At 40.3% G+C, this 21,642-nt stretch overlaps 1 protein-coding gene across 1 annotated transcript in view; it reads right to left on the reverse strand.

Moving 5' to 3' along the window:
* sppl3 (signal peptide peptidase 3) overlaps positions 1-21,642 on the reverse strand; it is a 119,553-nt gene that overhangs the window by 70,635 nt on the left and 27,276 nt on the right. Inside the window, exons 3-4 of the mRNA XM_048611378.1 lie at positions 12,097-12,216; positions 7,333-7,411 (exon numbers count right to left, since the gene is read on the reverse strand). Of these exons, the coding sequence (XP_048467335.1) occupies positions 7,333-7,411; positions 12,097-12,216 (199 nt within the window). The remainder of the gene's footprint in view (positions 1-7,332; positions 7,412-12,096; positions 12,217-21,642) is intronic.

Genomic DNA, 21,642 nt, shown 5'->3' on the forward strand with positions numbered 1-21,642 from the left:
ATTTCAAATTTTGTCAATGCCCTGCCAGGGACTTGTTGAAGCTATGTTTGAAAGAGTAGAAAGTCTGCCTGGATTTTGTTGATTTCTAGAGGGATAAAATTAAAAACAGAAATTATGTTAAACATTTACATAACTCTAGTTACACCATACTTTGAGTGAACATATCTAATCTTAAACCCGAGGTTGTGGGATTTCAAGACTAGGAGAAAGATTTTAAATAAGACTTGAGGGGCACTTTTTCTTTTACGCAGTGGTTCATGTGTGGAATGAACTTCTAGAGGAAGTAGTAGATGCGGGTACAGTTACATCATTTAAAAGACATTTAGATAAGTACATGAATAAGAAACGTTGGGAGGGATGTGCGCCAAGTGTAGGCAGGTGGGACTATTTTAGTTTGGGATTATGAGTGGCATGGACTGGTTGGACAGAAGGGTTTGTTCCATGCTGTATGACTATGTTTAACAGTAGTGCACATCAAATTACTGTTGCTTAGACAGATGCATATGTAACAACATACTTCACGAAAAGGAGAGATTTAAATTGAAATCCCAGTGTGAAGTAAATTATTGATGAGTCTAGACAGCAGGAAGAATGCTACAACTGGCCAAAAACCAAAGCAAGAGATAGAGGTGAACTACAGGCAGCAGCACAATTCTTCACTTGTAAGTAACTTGGGCTGGATCTAATGCATCATGGAAGGGGTGTAGTGGGGTGAGAGGGAGAAAGAAATCAGTCCAGTGAAGTGGGGTGAGTGGCTCCACCCAAGGGCAGGTGGTAGGAGGAGGGGTATGAGAGTGAGTGGCAAAGAGAGCACCACAGAAGGGCGAGTGTAGGGTTGGGAGAAGTGTCTCCACATAAGGGAGGGAGGGTGGCTTCTTCAAAGGGGGTAGATGCAGGGGTGGTGCTGTGTTACTCCATGGAAAGGGAGTGGGGGTAGCAGTTTGGTTCCATGGAAGGGGCAGATCCTCTGAGGAATATAATACTACTATGAAATGACTGTAGGGATTCTACGATTCTCTACGATTGGGGCCATGTCAGAAGAGAATTGAGGCAAATTTTCTAACTGGCCTACCTCAATAATTCCCTACCTTTGTGCATCCATATTTCTTGTGGGATCAGTGAGCCTGATTTCATCCAATCCTCACCCACACTTCCCTGGAAGGGAAACAGTGCAGACTTCCTGATTTGTGCTTCCTCAATGGCACAAACCTGGATATCACTACCAAAACTCATTGGCAACTTGTCAAAAATACTGGAGGTTACCCATCATGCACAGAAGCACATTGTGGCACAAGTAAAAACAAAATGAAATGGCAAAACAATATCTATTGCTGCAGAGGAGATTATGAAGAGCTTTCCTAATTGCAGTCAGTAAGGTTGTGTGCATTATTGAGGAATTCAGTTCAGGAAGTTCAGTTTTGTTCTTGGCTGCTGTTAGTCAGTAAACTGGCCTCCATATACTTGGGCTTATTCTAAAACATAATTTAAAAAGAAATCATTAAATTACAGTCCATGGTCAATCATTCAATATTATAAACCAATTGGGAAACATAATCAAATGCTAACTTAATAACTTTGAAACAATTAGTGATGAAGACCATAAGACACTGAGCAAATGCAGGCCATTTTGCCCACCGAGTCTGCCTCATGATTCAATCAAACATGGCTGATCTGATGTGGTGACCCTTCCTCAGAACTGTTCTGAGGGAAGATCACCAGATTCGAAATGTTAACTGATTTTTCTTCATAGATGCTGAGTTTTTCCTGATTTTGTTTCCGATTTACAGCATCTGCGGTTCTTTTGGTTTTTACGGCTGATCTGATAATCCTCAATTCCACTTTCCCACCTCATTGCTGTAGATATTTTAAAATCATTAAGGGAATCGAAGGTTATCTCAGCCTCGACAGCCCTCTGCAGTGAAGAATTCCATAGACTTACTGCTCTCAGAAAATAAGTTTGCAATAACATCTGCTCTCATTCTTCTAAACTACGTTGAATACAGGCCCAGACTACTCAATCTTTGTTCGTAAGGAAATCCCTCTATATCCAAGATCAACCTAGTGAATCTTCTCTGGACTGCCTCCATGCTAATATAATTTCCTTCGATAGCTGGACGAAAACGGTTTCCAGTTCTCAGCTATAGTCTGACCAGTGCCTTATGTAGTTTTAACAAGCCTTCCCTATTTTTAATATTTTATTCCCTTTGAAACAAAGGCCAACATTCCATTTGACTTGCCCATCACCTGAAGATATATATTAGTTTTGTGCCTCATGTGAGAATCCCCAAATCCCTCAATCCCTCTGTGCTACAGTTTTCTGTAGTTTTTCCTTCCTTAAATAATATTCAGCACTTCTATTCTTTCTTTCATTATAATCCATCTAATAACTTTCTGTCCATTCACTTAACTTGTCTATATCCCTTGCAGACAGTGTCATATTCACTACTTGCCTTCCCAACTATTTTGCATCATCTGCAAACTTGTCAATAGTACTTTGACTTGTTATCCATATCAGTAATACATACCATAATAAGTAACCGTGCCCCCAGCACTGATCCCTATGACACTTCATTAGTTATAGATTGCAATGGTGAAAACTCTTTACCCCAATCCTCTGCCAATTTTTTTAATTCATTTGTGTCGTATGGGCATTGCTGGCTGGCCAGCATTTATTGCCTGTCCCTAGTTGCCCTTGAGAAGGTGGTGAGCTGCCTTCTTGAACTGCTGCAGTCCACCTGCTGCAAGTTGATCCATAATGCCATTAGGAAGGGAATTCCAGGATTTTGATCAGAAACAGGCAACACATTTCGAAGTCAGCCAATTAGCTAATTCTCTATCCATGCTAATATATTACCTCTAGCACTGTGGGCTCCTATTTCGTTAAGTAGCCTAATTTGAGGTACTTTATGCAACACCTTTGGAAAATCCAAATGTATTAAATCTACTGGCTTCCCTTTATCTATTTTCATATTATCTCCTTAAAGAACACTAATGAATTTATCAGGCACGATTTCTCCTTCATGAAGCCATGCTGACTTTGCCTGATTATACTTAGTGTTTCTAAATGGTCCACTATTACATCCCTTATAATAGACACTACCATTTTCCCAATCACCGATGTTAAGCTAACCAAGCTGTATTTACCTTCTAGATTTTTGTCCCCACTCCTTTCTGTACAAGGGTGTCAATAGCTGTTTTCTCCAATCCACTGGACTTTTCCAAGATCTACAAATTACATCAGTGCATTCATCATCTCTAACTACTTCTGTAACCTTCAGAAATAATACATCAGATCCAGGGGACCTTTCCATTTTCAGTCCCATAAGTTTCCAGAATAGTTTTTCCTCTCGTGACAGCTTGCGTGTTTATTTCATCTTGCATCCACCCACCCCCCTGACTACTTAATTTATTTGGAATGCTATTAGTGTCTTCTACAATGAAGACTGATGCAAAGTATTTATTCAACGCTTATGCCATTTTCAGACTCCCCATTATTATTTTCACAGTCTTATTCTTTAAGGCACTTATGTTTACTACTGCCTCTCTTTTTTTTTTAAATCTTTAAAGATCTTACTGTCCATTTTTGTATTACTTGCTAGTTTGCTCTTAGTTTCTTTTCTCCTTCTTGATGATTTTTGTCCATTTTTGTTGGCTTTTTAAAAACTTACCCAAATCTCTGACCATGGTAGGTTCATTACTTTCCTAGTATCCTCCTTCCTCACTACAACAGTTGAGAGTCATTAACCAATTTCTCAACATCTGAGATTGTTCGTCAATCTTTCCTGCTGAACTCTTTTCAGTCCACTCTAGCCAAATCTGCTACCAAATTTTCTTCAGCAATACGAACCAATAATAGGAAATCTGAAATAAAAAGAGAGATCAAGTGCTGGAAATGCTCAGTACATCTGGCAGCACTTGTGGGGAAATGTCACAGGCCTGAAATGGAAATGACTCTCCATTGATACTGCCAGACCTGCTGAATATTTTCAGTGTGTACTTTGTTATTACTTTAGGCGAGACTACTGCTGGGCAGAGAACAATTTTTTAAATATGAGATTCCATGAGATTTGCTGGGGTTTTAGGAACTATGTTTCATGATTACATCAGCTTATAATTAGACCCATAGCTTTACTGCAGCTTCATAGGCCAAATTCTATTTTGATTGCATGAAGTTAAGGATTTCTTTTAACTGGGGCTTAATTAGTAGACACAGGCAGTAGGCTTGATGATTGTCCATTGTGTGTGAAAACCACTAAATCACTGACCTAATCACTAGTTTAAAAACTAAAGCAGTTTTACAAGTTAATATAATACAATATAACTATGATATCGCATATTAGCAGAATTTCACCTGGCATAGAGGGCAATAAAATTTACCATCCCTGTGATCTAATGAGGCATTAAACTCAGTCCTCAAAGCAAAATTTATAATTTCCTTCATAAATTTCCTCTCCCATGTACCCCAAATTTACACTTTTCACCAGTTGAAGTGCTCTTCTTCCCAGTGATTCATTTCTCTCCCAGATTCCCTAAACTTTTCTTATTTAAGTTTTTACTGCTCTTCTACTCATGATGCACTTCACTCAACCTCATTTTCTGCAGTATCTACACTGCTGCATTAGGCAGAAAAGGGCACTCTGGAGGAAAAGGGTGAAGCTGCCCAACAGTTGTGGAATCAGAAGAGGTGAAAGTCAGCTGCAGGGTTTGCACACAGACAGGCAGAGATCCTTCATCACCATAGCACTATCTGGTCACAGAAGTTTGCACCTACAATTTTTGTTTAGATGAGGAAATCAAATTTAATTTAAAAAATAAGACTTTGGGCCTTTACTATGCTCTCTTGAAGTCTCTAATGAATATACAGCTACCACACCCACAAACGTACATCCCCACTGTGAAGCTAAAGAAAACATGACAACTTATGCAATACATGCACAAACACAAATGCATTTCTATGCTAATACTGCACAAACCACTTTCTCTTTTAAAGCAACTATGATCAAACATCAAAATTACTTCAAGAAAGAAATCATGTTTTTCTAAATTAAGGAATGCTCTGTCCCAAAGCTCTTCTGGATTGAATAAATGCACAACTAGTATTTTTAAAAAGTGCAACGATACTATGCCTTTCACAACCCCAGGACACTCAAGTTCTTATCCAGCCACAGACAAACGTAGTAGACAATTTTTTTTTTTTTTTTTTTTTTTTTTGTTTACAGCAACTTAGAACAACGAGTAATAAAATGGATGAGGGCACAAGGGAAGAAGATCATATTTGCTATATTGACTTTATATAGATCATATAACCCAACCAAAAATGAACGAGTTAATTATAAAATAGGAGAAATGAAACTATCCAATTTAGTATCAGCTTTGCCATAGTAGTAGCTTTCTCATTTTGTTCAAAAGGTTGCAGGTTTACAAAGCTTTATGCCATAAATTAATCTGACATTTCAGTGCAGTAAAGCTGTCGTCATCTTTCACTTAAGATTTTGGAAGGGCAGATGAGGTCTTGATTTAAGTGCAGATAAAAGATTCCATGCACTATTTGATTTACAACTGGATGGCTCTCTCCAGTTCATCAGTTAAACTTATTCCTCAACAAACACCAAAAACCATTTACATTATTGCTGCTTTAAGGACATCTCTTGATCTCAAACTAGTTGCCATATTTTTTCTATTAAAACATTTTAATAATTTTCCCCATAGTGGCTGGGAAATATTGAGACAAGGTCATGAAAGTTACTGAATAAATACAATTTCCATTTTTCTTTCTTGGTAAACGTATCAGTAAATAGAGGTTTTCAGCAATGGCCAAAAGGTTGATACAGGTTTTAAATTAAGAGAAACAATCCTATGAAAATTTAGCCAACTGTGCAATGACAAGGAAGCAGGTTATATGAGAGGCAGCTTTGCAAGGCAAGACCGTGGGAGAGAGAGGACACAGTGGGGGCAAGTACAATCACATACACAGTTATTTTCTAATCAACCTGTTCAGAGACATTACATTACATCTCTGGAACAGGTAGGATTTAAATCCAAGTCTTCTGGCTCAGAGGTAGGGACACTACCATTGCACAAGAGCCTTGACACAAAGTGAATTGAGACTTTTGTAATTGCTTCCACAAATGTTTGCAATGGAGCTAGACCTAGCACCATTATCATTCTTAAATTATGTCCCTTTTCCTCCACAGTGCTGACTTGAGAGGACATTCCCTGAAGAATATGAAAAAATCTCTAATGAGGCAAACATTACATTTTATTTACTAATTCCGCTCAAGTACTTTTCACATTTTCTGAATCACAGAATTAAATACTTCCAACTCAGACCAATTCAACCTCACCATCATTCCCACTGCAGCTGAAATCCAAAACTGCACCAGTTCCATCAAAACCTAGCAATTGTCTTACTAAATATTAAATAAGCACCTATATCTGTATATCTAACATTCTATCTTGCTGTGCATCATAGCTTTACAAATTGTAGGGGACAAAAATCAAACACAAAACATGGAGGCACTGGAGACTGAAAGATTTTCCAGGAATCCAACACTAAGAACATAGTTAAGACTGTATTAAAACTATATTAAAACTTTATAATAAGTTAAAGGGACTTGATAGGGAAGATGCACCAACCTGTACAGAAGTCAAATAAAATTAAACCAATGTTTCCAAATTCAGGAGAAGCATTTCAACCTGAAGAGTAGCAAGAACCATGCTGTTGAAGCTTTCTGCCTTGCATTAATCAGGGCCAAATCACAATAATGCCAAAACTCAAAAGGGAACAACAATTTACATGGCATGAGTATCATGAATTCATGCAATCCAAATTAATCTTTATCCCTCAGTTTACACAAGAGCAGCATTTTAGGTTTTTTTTTTAAAAAACTGTAGTATAGAGGACTATTGCGTGCTACCACGTTTCCTAAATAAAAACAGCAGTAACAATTCAAAAAGTACACCATTGGCTACAGTGTTTTAGGACATAGAGGTTGTGAAAGGTGCTACACAAATGTAAATTTTTGTTCTTTATTAACTTACTGGCAAATAAAGGTTCTATACAGTTACTGAGTGCAAACTTTTCAGTTTTAAATTAACTCCATCGCTGGGATCTTAGGTAAGTTCATGCAACTAACTCTCTAGATAATAAGCAGATGTAAACAGTATGCATGAAATATATGTTTGCAGTAGGCTATAAATGCTATTTAAGGAAAATAAACAGGTTGGATTCTCTCTTTATGGGGAAAAACACAAAATAATCAACTAGAGTCAACAAAAAGTACAACCATTCGCAAAGTTCACTGTGGACACAACACACGATTATAAGCTTACTTGTTCTGAGGCGAACAGGGTCTTGTTAAATACTGGCACATCGGAAGCAGCAGAAAGGCAAATGCTATTGTTGCAAGAACTGAAAGGAAAAAAAATCTAGTGAGTTCCAGCCAGAACCACATCTACAGAGCAGCGGTAAGATTACAAACTCAAGAGATCAAACATAATCAGTTCAGTTGGCATACTGAGTTTATTACAGAACTGTCTTCATTCATCAAAAATTACTTCAATTAAAAAGGAAAGTTGATACCTATATTTTCTTGCATTAATAAAGGAATCTTCTACAAAAGAAAGTTGACTACTATTAGAAATGATCGTGTCCAAGCTGTGACTTCTACATTCACTTGTGGAAAATGCCCGAGCACATGACAAGAAATAATACCTGCCTCCGGTGGGGATAAAGAACCATTTTTACACAAGTTAATAATGTTTTAATAATTCACAACACAACTAAAAAAGCAAACTAGTATTTTTACCCATTCATGGAATTCGGGCAGTGCTGGCTAGGCAGGTAGTTATTGTCTATCCCTGATTTCCCTGGACGTGGTGGTGAGCTGCCTTCTTGAACCACTGCAGTCCACGGGTGTAGGTACCTCTGCAATGCTGTTAGGGAGGGAGTTCCAGGCTTTGACCCAATGATTGTGAAGGAACAGTGATTCAATTCCAAGTCAGATGGTGATTGATCAGGAGAATTTGAAGGTGGTAGCTTTCCTATGCTCTGCTCTGTTTGTCCTTCCTTTGAAAGATGCTGGCAGAGAAGACTGGTGAGTTTGCCTTAATGCATCTTATAGATGGTGCACAGTGCTGTCATTATGTGACCGAGTCAGTGTGGTGTTGAAAAGGGTGCCAAATAAAGCAGGTTGCTTTGTCCTGGATGACATTGACTTCTTGTTGGAGCTGCACCAATCCGGGCAAGTGAAGACTCAACATCACACAGGTGACCAGTGCACTGCTGATGGTGGACAGGGATTGAAGAGTCAAGAAATGAGTTACACAGTGCAGAACTCCTAACCTAGCTTCTGATCTGCTTTTATAGCCACAGCAGCTTTATAGATTGTCCAGTTCAGTTTCCAGTCAATGGTGACCTCCAGATGTTGACAATGGGGGATTCAATGTTGTTAATGCCATTGATCTTCAATGGTACGTGGTCAGATTCTCTCTTTCATAAATGGTCATCGCCTGAACTTGCATGGTGTGAATGTTACTTACTGCTATCAGCCCAAGTGTGGAAGCTACGCAGCTTTGCTGCATTAGGACCTGGCTGCTTCAGGTCTCAAAAGAATGGCAAACTGTGTTGAGCATTGGGTGCAATTACCAGCAAACATCATAACCTGACTTCATGATAGAGGGAAGGTCATTTACAAAGTTGATGAATTAGTTGAAGACACTTGGTGCAACACGTAGCAATGCAGTTAATGTCACTAGTCCACTACTTCCCTGTAAGCCTTGCAATTTTTTTTCTGTTAAATTTTCTTTAACTTATCCAGTTCCTTTTTGAAAACCAAGACTAAATTCCTGCACTGATGTCATGGAAATAGTTGATTTCCAACAACTGGCACCATCCTTCGTTGTGTTAGGTATGGTTCCTTGAATACCCATCGACCCCCAAACTTTCCTAGAGCTACGTACCCAGTCAAATGCTGCCTTGATGCCATTTCACATCTGGAGTTCAGCTCTTCTCTCCATGTTTCAACAAAAGTTATGAGGTTAGGAGCTGAGCGATGGCTCCTGGTGGAACCCAAATTGCAAAATGATCAATAATCAAAAAGTGGTAAGACAGAGAATTGGGAAAATTTAAAATCAAATAAAAAAGACGTCCACAAATAAGTAGATGATAAATAGTATGCTGGTCTTTAGACAGAGAGAATTTGAGCAGTGATGTCTTACTGCAATTATGCAGGGCCTTGTTGAGACCACATCTGGATTATTATGTACAGTTTCCGTTTCCTTATCTGAAGATGTCCTTGCTACAGAGACTGCGCAGCAAAGGTTTACCAGACTGATTCCAGGGGTGGCAGGACTGACATATAAAGGAGAGGTTAAATTGGTTATAATTGTATTGCTGTTGTTCAGAAGAATGAGGGGTGATCTCACAAACCTATAAAATTCTACCAGGGATTAACAGGGAAGATGAATCAATGATGTTCCCAATGGCAGGAGAATTACAGTCTAAGGACACGGGATAAACCAGTTAGGACTGAGATGAAGAAAAATTTTTTCACACAGAAAGCATGCTTGATCAAAATGTATAATTTCAGGATGAGTCAGATATACCAGTTGGGGCTAAAGGGGTCAAAGGCATGGGGGAAAAGCAGGAACAGGCTATTGATCATAAGTGATGGAGTAGGCTTGAGACACCGAATGGCCTGCTCCTGCTCCTATTTTCTATGTTTCTAATAAGAGCCGGAGGGATCAGTGCCGGAGCCACAATTATTGACAATAAATATTAATGGCTTTGATGAGAGAAAGTGAATCTACTATCACCAAGTTTGCAGATGACAAAAATACGTGGGAAGGCAAGTAATGAGGATGACATAGATGAATATAGACAGGTTAAGTGATTCGGCAAAAATATGGCAGATGCAATACAATGTGGAAAAGTGTGAGGCTATGCAAAAACTGGCAGAAAGCTGCAACATTGGGAGATTTGGGGTCCTTGTGCACTAATCACAAAAAGCTGTTAAGCAGGTTCAACTGGCAACAGGGAAGACAAATGAAATGTTGGCCTTTATTTCAAAGGGAATGGAATATAAAAAGGTAAGTCTTACTAAAACAATATAAGACACTTGCGAGGCCACAACTGGAATACTGTGAATAACCTTGATCCCTTTATCTAAGGAAAGACACACTGACATTGGAAGCAGTCCTGAGGAAGTTTACCAAATTGATCCTGGGTAAGGAGGGATTTCTACTTTAAGGAAAGTTTGAGTAGGCTGTTCTGCACTTGATGCTTAAAAAAAATTAGAGATGAGTTCAGATACTGAGAGATTGTTTTTCTTTGCTGGACTGCCTAGGACCGAGTAAGGGGGTGCAAAGTTAGGACAGAGAGAAGAAATAAACTGCTCGCAGAAGGTAGTGCGTTCTTTACTGCAGCAGGCTATTGAGGCTGGTTGTTAGGAACATTCAAGGTGGAGACTGATATCTAATCAGTAAGGGAATCAAAGGTTACAGACTAAAAGAGACCGGAAAGTGGAGTTACCAGATGTGTCATAATCTCATTGAATGGAAGAGCAGACTCAAATGGTCCAAATGGCCTACTTCTGCACTTATGTCTTACTGTCTTACAAACAGGTTATTACTGTGCAAGTGCTACTTCATAGCATTATCAACGATCAGTTCCACCACTTTACTGAAGATGATAGAGTGTAAACTGATAGGGTGGTAATTGGCTGGGTTGGATTTGTCTTGCTTTTTAAGTACAGGACACAACTGGGCAATTGCCAAGTTCAATTTTCACAACTGGATTCTGAAGAAGGTTCACTGGAGCCAAAACGTTAATGCTCTTTGCGGACGCTGCCAGACTTGCTGAGCTTTTCCAGCAACTTCAGTTTTTGTTTCTGATTTACGGCATCTGAAATTCTTTTGGGTTTTATTGGGAAATTTTCACATTGTTGGGTAGATGCCAGTTTTATCGCTGTATTGGAACAGCTCAGCTAGTGGTGAGTCTAATTCCGGAATACAAGTCTACAATATTGATACCGGAATGTTGTTGGAGCCCATAGACATTACAAGACCTAGTCGTTTCAGCTGTTTCTGATATCAGATAGAGTAAATTGGTTTGCCCGAACACTAGCATCTGTGATACTAGGAACTTCAGCAGGAGGCCAAGGAGTGGAGGCAGAGTGGATCTCCATCTGACACTCCTGGTTCAGGATAAATGCAAATGTTTCAGCCTTGTCTTTTGCATAAATGTGCTGGGCTCCCTGATCAGCAAGGATGGGAATATTTGTAGAGCCCCTAACTCCTGTTAGTTGTTTAACTGTTCATCACCATTCACAGTTGAATGTGGCAGGACGAGGGAGCAGATATTGGATCTGTTGGTAGTGGGACCACTTAGCCCTGAACATCGCATGCTGCTTGCACTGTTTCCATGCAAGTAGCACTATATTATAGCTTCACCAATCTGACACCACATTATTAGGTATGCCTTCACTGCTCTTAGTATGCCTTCTTGCAATCTACATTGTAGAGGTTGGTCACTCCCAGCTTGATGGCAATGATAGTGTGGGGGTTTGCCAAGCCATGAGGGTATGAACGCGGTTCAATACAATTCTGCTCATGGCCTACAGTACTTCATGTATATCCAGTTGCAACTTGCTAGACCTGTTTGAAATCTTGGTCAAAAATGCTCTTCAGAGGGTCGGTGCAGATTTGGTGGGCTGAATGGCCTCTTTCTGCACTGGAGAGATTCTACGACAAGTCATCACTCTCCTCCTTAATTATCCTCCTTGAAAACCATTTTTTGGCCAAGCTGTTGGTCATTCCTCAATTACTTATTCCTTTGAGTTAGCATCCATCGTAAATTTTTTTTTAAAAAATAGCTTTTAACAATTTTTGAAGGCAATAAATACAAATTTAGTGAACCAATTACACTCAAATCACTTAACACCTAGCATCAAGTGGTTTTACCAGAATCCAATATTTTCTGTAGTTAGTTTTGGATCTTTTAACACCACATGACATGCCAAATGTTGCGCAGTTAATAAATATTAAAAATACGATAACAATATTCACATTCCTCAAACACACTACTGTGAATCATACCTGCAGTGCATATTGTAAAGACTACTTGAACGGAATCGAAGAAGAAGAACATCACTAAGAGAGACACTGATGCCCCTACAGGAAGGAATAGAGCTTGTGTAGAATCTATGGTCTGGATACCTAGAAAACAAATTAATAACTAATTAAGAGTTTGCAACAAACTTACTTTGACAAATCAGACCACATTCATGTGGCTCATGAGTACAAGGTCAATATCAAAATGTGTTCCAGCACATGCATCTAAAGCTCAGGCCATCTCTATATAGCTTTTCGAAGAAATTTTTTTTTACTGTTTCATGTTATAGAGAAGCGTGGAGTATCAAAGTTGTCTGCCAGGTACCGGTTCAGGACATCCACTTTGCTCTGGGAGAGAAGCTTGCAGGAGGAGGAGCTAGAGTCCAGGTTTTATGGTACATCTGGATACTAATGACACAGGCAAGTCTAGGAAAGAGATTATGTTTAGGGATTATGAACAGCTGGGGCTAAATTAAAAGGTTTAATCTCACAAGGGAGATCTCTGGATTACCTGAACCACAAAAAAATGGCATAGAATAAATAAGATTAGAGAAACATCTGTGTGGCTGAAAGATTAGAGTTGGAGAAGTGAGTTTTGATTCATGAGGCACTGGCAGCAGTGCTGGGCAAGTAGGAGCTGTACTATTTAAATAAACAGTTTTCACCTGAGCCATGGTGGACCAGTGTTCTAGTGAGTTGTACAACAAAGGCTGTAGAGAGGGAGGGATCAGATTATGTGATAGAGGCTGTGGTAAATGAAATGGTGTGGGGAGGGGGGAAACAAAGTAGCAATTTTACTCATCTTAACCAGAATGTGGCAGTAAAGAATAGTGTGTGAAAACTTAACAGCACATCAGCAGATAAGGTCAGAGATGGAAAAAGGATAAAAAAAAACTTAATTAAAAGATTCTGTACCTAAATGTTCACAGTATTTCATTAAAAAAGGATGACTCGTTAACAAAATATGTATGGCCTGATAGCCATCACAGGGATATGGCTGCAGGGTGACCAAGGTTATGATCCAAATATTGAAACTTTTGACCTGTTGATAAAATGGGAAGCTAGAAAAAAGGTGGTGGGGTAGCACTATTAATTATGGATGGTGTTGGTATGGTAGTAACCTTAGCTGAAAGGACAAGATATAAAATGAGTTTGAGTAGAGGGTTCACTTGGGGGAATGTGTTTTGGGCTCCCTGACATAGCTGCACTGTAGGATAGAGCATACAGGAAGAGACAGATGGAGGATACAAGAAAGTTACCTCAATAATTATGAGTGACATTAATTTGATTGGCAAAAGTAACTAGAAAGTGAGTTCATACGCGATATCCAAGATTCTAGACCTGATAGTCTTGGCAGATGGGATTAATCTCATTGTAAAGAAACCTCTCAGTAGCACTAAAACAGGATACAATTTTACATTCTGTTTGAAGAGTACAAGAGTGGGTCTCACACTAGTGCCTTAAACCAGAATTATAAGTAATTATAAGTGTATAAGGCAGAGCTAGCTAGTAAACTCAAACTAGGTTAAAAGGTAGAATAGTTACAATGCAGTGGCAGACTTTTAAAGGAGATATTTAAATAACAAAAAAAATCCTATTGAGAAAAAAGATCACTTGAGAAGGATACATCATCCACAACTAAGTAAGGAAGCTAAGGGTTGTAGTAGATTGAAAGAAACACCGTACAAATCTGCAAAGATTAGTCAGTTTATAAAAGAAAATAAAGCTGGAGAAAGCAATGGCTGAAAAAAGGATTGCTGAAGTTTGTAAATAGGAAAAGAACTAAAACTAGTCCTGGTCCCCAAGTTAGCGAGTGGGAATCTGATAATGAATAACTATGTAATAGCAGAGGTGCTGAATAGGTATTGTATGTCTGTCCACAATAGTATCCTCATTTAAATAAGGAGATTAGGACAGTTCACAAAACTCAGAATCATAGAATCCCTACAGTGTGGAAACAGGCCATTCGGCCCAACAAGTCCACACCGCTCCTCTGAAGAGCATTCCACCCAGACCCATTCCCCTACCCCTGCATTTCCCATGCCTAACCCACCTAATCTAAACATCCCTAGACACTACGGGCAATTTAACATGGCCAATCCATCTGCCTGCAACATCTCTGGGCTGTGGGAGGAAACCGGAGCACCTGGAGGAAACTCACGCAGACGCAGGGAGAATGTGCAAACTCCACACAGACAGTTACCAGAGGCTGGAAGTGAAACTGGGTCCCTGACGCTGTGAGGCAGCAGTACTAACCACTGAGCCACCATGCCGCCCTCACTCAACTTACTCCTCGGACGAGTGGGTTATCACACAGGGAAAAGGTTAGACCAGCTCGGCGTGTGCCTGCTGAAATTTTGAAGGGTGATCAATAAAGTGGTTGAGAAGGCATATGGGATACTTGCCTTCATACGCTGAGGCAGAGAGCTTAAGAGCAGGGAGCTTATGCTAGAACTGTGTAAAAAGATTAGACCACAACTAAAATACTATGTGCAGTTCTGGAATCCACATTATAAAAGGGTAGTGACTGCACTGAAGAGGGTGCAGAGGAGATTTACTAGGATGTTGCCTGGGCTGAAGAGTTCTGGTTATGAAGAGAGATTTGAAAGACTGGGTTTATTTTCCTTGGATAAAATTATGAGGGCCATAGATAGGATAGACTTTCCCTCTTGGTGGAGGGCAAACGTTTAAAAGGGGCAGAAGTTTAGTGGGGATGTGAGGAAAACATTTTTCACTCAGAGGGCAATGGGAATCTTTAATTCATTGCCTGTATGGGGTGGTACAGACAGAAACCCTCATTACATTTTAGTAGTACTTAAGTGTACATTTGTGATACTGATGCATCCAAGTCAAACGAGCTAAGTGCGTGAAAATGGGAATAGAATAGTTAGGTAGCTGTTTTTGACCAGCACAAACTCATATGGACAGAGTACATTTCACTGGCTGTTGGCCTCTGACGCTATAATGAGGGGCAATCTTATTTAAAATTAAGATCTTGAGCCAGATCAAGAGTGGATACTAGGAAGATGTTTCCTCTTGTGGTGGAGACTAGTATGAAGGGACAAGTTTAGGCGTAAGATGTCTCCCTTTTGAGACAAATATAAAAAGGAGATTTTTATTCCCTCAAAGGCAAGTTAATCTATGGAATTATCTTCCTTCAACAGCAGTTGAAGAGATGTCATTGAATTTATTTAAGGCAGAGTGAGATTATTGATAGACAAAAGGAATGTGGGGAGCAGAAAGCCAGAACCAGATCAGTCACAATCTTAATGAACGGCAAAGCAGGACTGAAAGGCCAAATAGCTTAATCCTCCCTTAATTCCTATATTGCTGTGCCCAGCACTGAAGGATAACAGTTTCATTGTTCTTTACAGCAATTCACAAAATCCACATTCACAAAAATTTAAAAAAAAAACTTAAAAGAAACGGTACATTTTGTCATATGTAAATACTGTTTCAGGGAATAAAGCATCTTTTGTACCTCAGTAAAAAAAGTGCCTGTTAAGGTAATCGTAAAACCATTACAAAACATGACTAAACATACCTTTACATTACTTTTACTTCATAATACACTAACAGTGCATTCACACACTAATACATCCATCACCTTTGAACAAATAAGTATTAATGGACAATTTATGGGTAAAATGTAAGCTTATGAATTTCTGAAATTATAGTACGATATATATTTGGAAAGTTTCTCATAACCTAGGTATTTTAATTAGATCTGGAGGAACCACATGTTCTTGGAACAGGGAGCCCAGTAGGTTAGGTAAAGTCTGCAATGGTTTTACATTAAAGGGACTGAAGGAATAATTGTCAAACATTGGAATTGGAAGGCTGTGAGCCTGCAAGGTATCGTTCCTCAGCATATTTCATCTTCAGAGCATGATGGGACATTTATTTAATTGAATCAAAATTCTGAGATCATATAATTGAGTTAATTTCAAGATGAAATTTTATGCATCGACTACAGAAAGGACTGTTAAGATGTAATCTTATCAGCAGCCCAAGAATTCAAGAAATGGCCAAATGAACTTGGTGGCTGAGCAGGAAGACTTATTTTCAAAATGGTTTTCTCAACCTGAAAAAGTACAATTCCATTTGCAAGTTTATTTTTTCAGTTTGTTTGCATCCTTATGAACACATCAGGCTGTCTTCCTACAAGCAGTTGAACATATTTAAAGTAAATGATATGAAGAAGAAGAATAAATTCTTGGAATGCGATCATATCACAAAATTTTGCTTTTCATGAACTCAAGGCTGCTAATTTCTGTGAGTGTTTGCTGTGGCGAAAGGTACAGCTTCATCTCACGATAGGTAAAATTTGAGCATGTAAGATGAAAAAAATTCAGGGTTTATGGAATCACTGGACATCAGAACCTGTTTTAAGTGTAACAGGTTTGCATAAAATGTCTGCACTTACGAGTTTCTCACAAATTCAACACTGAGGGAGATACACCAATATCAAAATCTAATTGCAAGATCTATACGTTTTTGAATCCAAGCAGATGTTCTAAACTGATTTCAAGTCAAAAAACACTTCGAATGCAGTTACTCTCTCGTCATATGTGGCAACTGCTGCACTTCAATTTCAATACAGTACGACCATCTTCCCCTTGAGGTCTCTTTGCTTTCAGATTCTTAAAGTTAGAGCAGTTTAAGCTATTCTTAATCTTAATATATAACCAAGTTTTTAGCATTCAGCTTCTTTGAATCTCAACTAATTCCTCAGCAGTCTTAGTCAAAAATAGACTTATCAAGCAATGCTATTTTCCAAAAATCTCAACTTCAGTAAATCCATAAAACTAGGTCAGGTTTGATCCAGTCCACCTGTGGAATGACAGTTACCTAAACAGGTAGTCTAACATCTTACTGCAACACTTAAAAGGTACTGTGCATACCAAGTGGAACTGCAATTGGGAGACTTAGGAATTCCTTCTGATGAATGTAGGTTAAGAGATTGGAAAGTGAAAGGGACAGGGGAGTTGGAGGACATAAATTATACCAGAAAGGAAAGACAACCCAATGATGTAATTCTGGGGAGGAGGATTGGGTATGGTGGAGCCGATATTTTGAAGCAGGGAGACAAATAGACAGTGTAATAAGTATGGAACGAGGAAACGTGTGGCAAGAATGAGGATGGTATAGAAGGGTTGGGATGCAGATAACACAAAAGGGATGAATGGAATGGAGTACAGAAATGAAAGAGATAACATAGAAAGGTTGGAATTGCATGGTGGGGATTATGGAAGTAATGTTGTAATAAAGATAGCAATTGCACTGCAAATGTTGAGTGTCTGCCAGACCCAAAAGGTTTTAATTTTGAATGTCTCTGTACCATACACAGGTAGCACATTTTCTCTCAATGTGAAGACGCAGCAAATATATACTAATTTTATTCCACTTTTTCTGCAGTCTCCCAGTTGTCGCTGCTCAGGCATCAACCTTTCCACTGGAATCTTTAAAATAACTTCTTAAATGACAAAATCTCTCAGCTGCATTTTATTCCTATAGTAGCCAGACAGCCTGCAGCACTAGAAGACCAAATTCAATGCTTGCATACTAGATGGTTCAAGGCCAGAAACTGCTAGGAGGGAAAATGGTCTTCCAAAGACTGATCATTGAATTTAAAGAAGAAACTACACAAATTCAAATCTGTCTGACATGAAATGACGAATACAAGCCCACGATGTATTATCATCCTCGACTTCTTTGCTTTCAGGTTTCCAGCATCTTAAATATTTTATCTTAATTAGTCAAATTTGATTTATACTGGTGGTAAAGATGGCACTCTGATTTTTACTATTTCTGATAAACAATAGCTAGCTAGCATTGTGATCATTTCAAATCTGCTACTGCAGGCAGAAAGACATGCTCTGCTTTGGTGCTTTTTGCTGGAGAAATCCACATCACACACTGATATGCAGGTAGACCTGGGTTTCATTCTCAAGTTCGTTCACAAGTCGATTTGTACACAAGTTGAAACACAGTGCAGGACAACATAAAACACCCATGTGCAAGTGCAGAAAATGTCTCTAAGTTGGATCTTTAAATTTACACCTCTGTATGGGATCACGTTAATAAGTATGAACATTCGTAAGTCAGACTTTCGAAAGTTGGGGACCCCCTGTTGAAGCTTTATAAAAACTCGAAGGACTTATCAAGTCAAGTGTGCCGGTCGCATGGGTATCAGAAATACCTTAAGCCAATAAGCCTCAACAGTGCACGTGCGATTTTCCAATTGGCAATCTGATCTGCAATTGACTTTACCACTTTCTGCTCGATTTTCATGCAGGACTTCACCTTAAATAAAACTGAAAAATTTCCACAAGAGGAAACTGAAGTGTCACAACCACATTGCAACTGTGGGTTTTAATTCTCCCCAAATGATCCTGACATATGCACGTACAAATAAATTCAGCAAAGTGTTACAATCATTTAATCTTAAACAGAGGAAACCTGCAGGGGAAAGAAAACACTGAACTGGCTCTGAGCTAATCATGAAAGAATATTCAACTAATGAAACCTCTGCTGCCTTATGTTTAAAGCTGTTCAATTTAAAGGTGAAACAATCACAGGACAAAAGTATTAAGAAGTTGGATTTCAGGAGGGACGCACAGAAGGAATTAACTGCTGTGTGAAGGAATTAAAGGATAGAACTGCTTGAAGAACAGGAAGATAGTTTATCTCAAAAACAAACAGAACAACTCCCAAGTTAAATTTAGCATAGAAAATTCTCCCAAATTCAGACAAAAAAGGGAAACAGAAATAAAGAAGCCATTAACTGAAGTAAAGAGGATAGGTTTAAGAAGGTTTTAAGAGGTGGAGAGACAAGAGAGGTTTAGGGAATGCATTTCCATAAGGAGTGGCTGAACTGAAGGTGCAGCCACCAATGATGAGCGGAGAAGGAAGAGAATGTGGAAACAGACATTTAGAACTGGACAAGGATGTAGGGTTGGAGAACAAAACATGAAAATGAAAGGCTAAAAAGAGAAAGGATAGAAAATACTTAATGACAGCAAGAGGGCATATAAAGATAATCATGACTAGCAGGATTAGAAAGTTATCAAGAGTGATGACAAAATACAGGTGAGATGCTAAGAGAGGACAGGAGAGGAAAATACAGGAAAATATGAAGGGTAATGATGCAATATTCTTTTACAGTATTAGCTAAAACATGGAGAGATGCTGGACAATTAGGCAACAATGTTTGTACAATCTTTGCAGATTTCCCTTAAACATTTAACACCATGCAACCACTCAAGCTGATTACAAATTGAAAAACCTCGATGTCAATCTTATTTTCAATAATTTCCTTCACAATAGAACACAAGTGTTAATCTCCAGGATTTACAAGGAGCCCATGTTATCAAACATTGGATCGCCTCAAGGCTGTATAATTTGACCTTTGTTTTTCATTCTCTATACAAATGATTGTTGATCAGAGCACAACAATATAGTTCTGTAGAGATAGTAGGAACTGCCGATGCTGGAGAATCTGAGATAATACAGTGGAGAGCTGGATGAACACAGCAGGCCAAGCAGCATCAGAGGAGCAGGAAAGCCGATGTTTCGGATCGAGACCCTTCTAAAGAAATGGGGGAGCGTAAGGGGATTCTGAAATAAATAGGGAGAGAGGGGGAGGCAGATAGAAGATGGATACAGGAGAAGATAGGTGGAGAGGAGACAGACAGGTCAAAGAGGTGGGGTTGGAGCCAGTAAAAGGTGAATGTAGGTGGGGAGTTAGGGAGGCGATAGGTTGGTCCAGGGAGGATGGACAGGTCAAGGAGGCGGGATGAGGTTAGTGGGTAGGAGATGAGGGTGGGGATTGAGGTGGGAAGAATGGTTAGAGAGACAGGGACGAGCTGGGCTGGTTTTGGGATGCGGTCGGGGGAGGGGAGATTTTGAAGCTTGTGAAGTCCACATTGATACCGTTGGGCTGCAGGGTTCCCAAGCAAAATATATTAGATGCTGTTCCTGCAGCTTTTGGGTGGCATCATTGTGGCAATGCAGGAGGCCCAGGATGGACATGTCGTCCAAGGAGTGGGAGGGGGGAGTTGAAATGGTTCGTGACTGGGAGGTGTAGTTGTTTGTTGTGAACTGAGCGTAGGTGTTCCACAAAGCGGTCCCCAAGCCTCTGCTTGGTTTCTCCGATGTAGAGGAGGCCACATCGGGAACAGCGGATACAGTATACCACATTAGCAGATGTGCAGGTGAACATCTGTTTGATGTGGCAGGTCTTCTTGGGGCCTGGGATGGGGGTGAAGGAGGAGGTGTAGGGGTAGGTGTAGCACTTCCTGCAGTTGCAGGGAAAATTGCCGGGGGTCGTGGGGCTGGAGGGGAGTGTGGAGCGGACAAGGGAGTCATGGAGAGAGTGGTCCCTCCGGAAAGCAGACAAGGGTGGGGAGGGAAAAATGTCTTTGGTGGTGGGGTCGGACTGCAGATGGTGGAAGTGTCGGAGGATGATGTGTTGGATTCGGAGGTTGGTGGGGTGGTACGTGAGGACGAGGGGGATTCTGTTTTGGTTCTTATTGCAGGGAGGGGGTGTGAGGGATGAGTTGCGGGAAATGCGAAAGACACGGTTGAGGGCATTTTCAACCACCATGGAGGGTAAGTTGCGCTCCTTGAAAAACGAGGACGAGGACGAGGACGAGGACATCTGGGATGTCCGGGAGTGGAATGCCTCATCTTGGGAGCAGATGCAGCGGAGGCAAAGGAATTGGGAATAGGGGATGGCCTTTTTGCAGGAAGGTGGGTGAGAGGTGGTGTATTCTAGGTAGCTGTGGGAGTCGGTAGGCTTGAAATGGATATGGGTTTCCAGGTGGATGCCAGAGATGAAGACAGAGGGGTCCAGGAAGGAGAGAGAGGTATCAGAGATGGTCCAGGTGAACTTAAGGTTGGGGTGGAAGGTGTTAGTGAAGTGGATGAACTGTTCAAGCTCCTCGTGGGAGCACGAGGCGGCGCCGATACAGTCATCAATGTAACGGAGGAAGAGGTGGGGTTTAGGGCCAGTGTAGCTTCGGAAGAGGGATTGTTCCACGCATCCTACAAAGAGGCAGGTATAGCTTGGGCCCATGCGGGTACCCAAGGCCACCCCCTTTGTCTGTAGGAAGTGGGAGGAATTGAAAGAGAAGTTGTGGAGGGTGAGGACGAGTTCAGCTAAGCGGATGACGGTGTCAGTGGAGGGAGACTGGTCGGGCCTGCGGGACAGGAAGAAGCGGAGGGCCTTTAGGCCATCTGCATGGGGAATGCAGGTGTATAGGGACAGGACGTCCATGGTAAAGATGAGGTGTTGGGGACCAGGGAATTGGAAGTTTTGAAGGAGGTGGAGGGCGTGGGTGGTGTCACGGACGTAGGTAGGGAGTTCCTGGACCAAGGGGGAGAAAATGGAGTCCAGATAGTTGGAGATCAGTTCGGTGGGGCAGAAGCAGGCGGAGACAATGGGTCGACCAGGGCATTCAGGTTTGTGGATTTTGGGAAGGAGATAGAAACGGGCGGTGCGGGGTTGGGGAATGATGAGGTTAGAGG

This window comes from Rhincodon typus, chromosome 24 (assembly GCF_021869965.1).
Source record: "Rhincodon typus isolate 14 chromosome 24, sRhiTyp1.1, whole genome shotgun sequence".
Taxonomy (NCBI): domain Eukaryota; kingdom Metazoa; phylum Chordata; class Chondrichthyes; order Orectolobiformes; family Rhincodontidae; genus Rhincodon; species Rhincodon typus.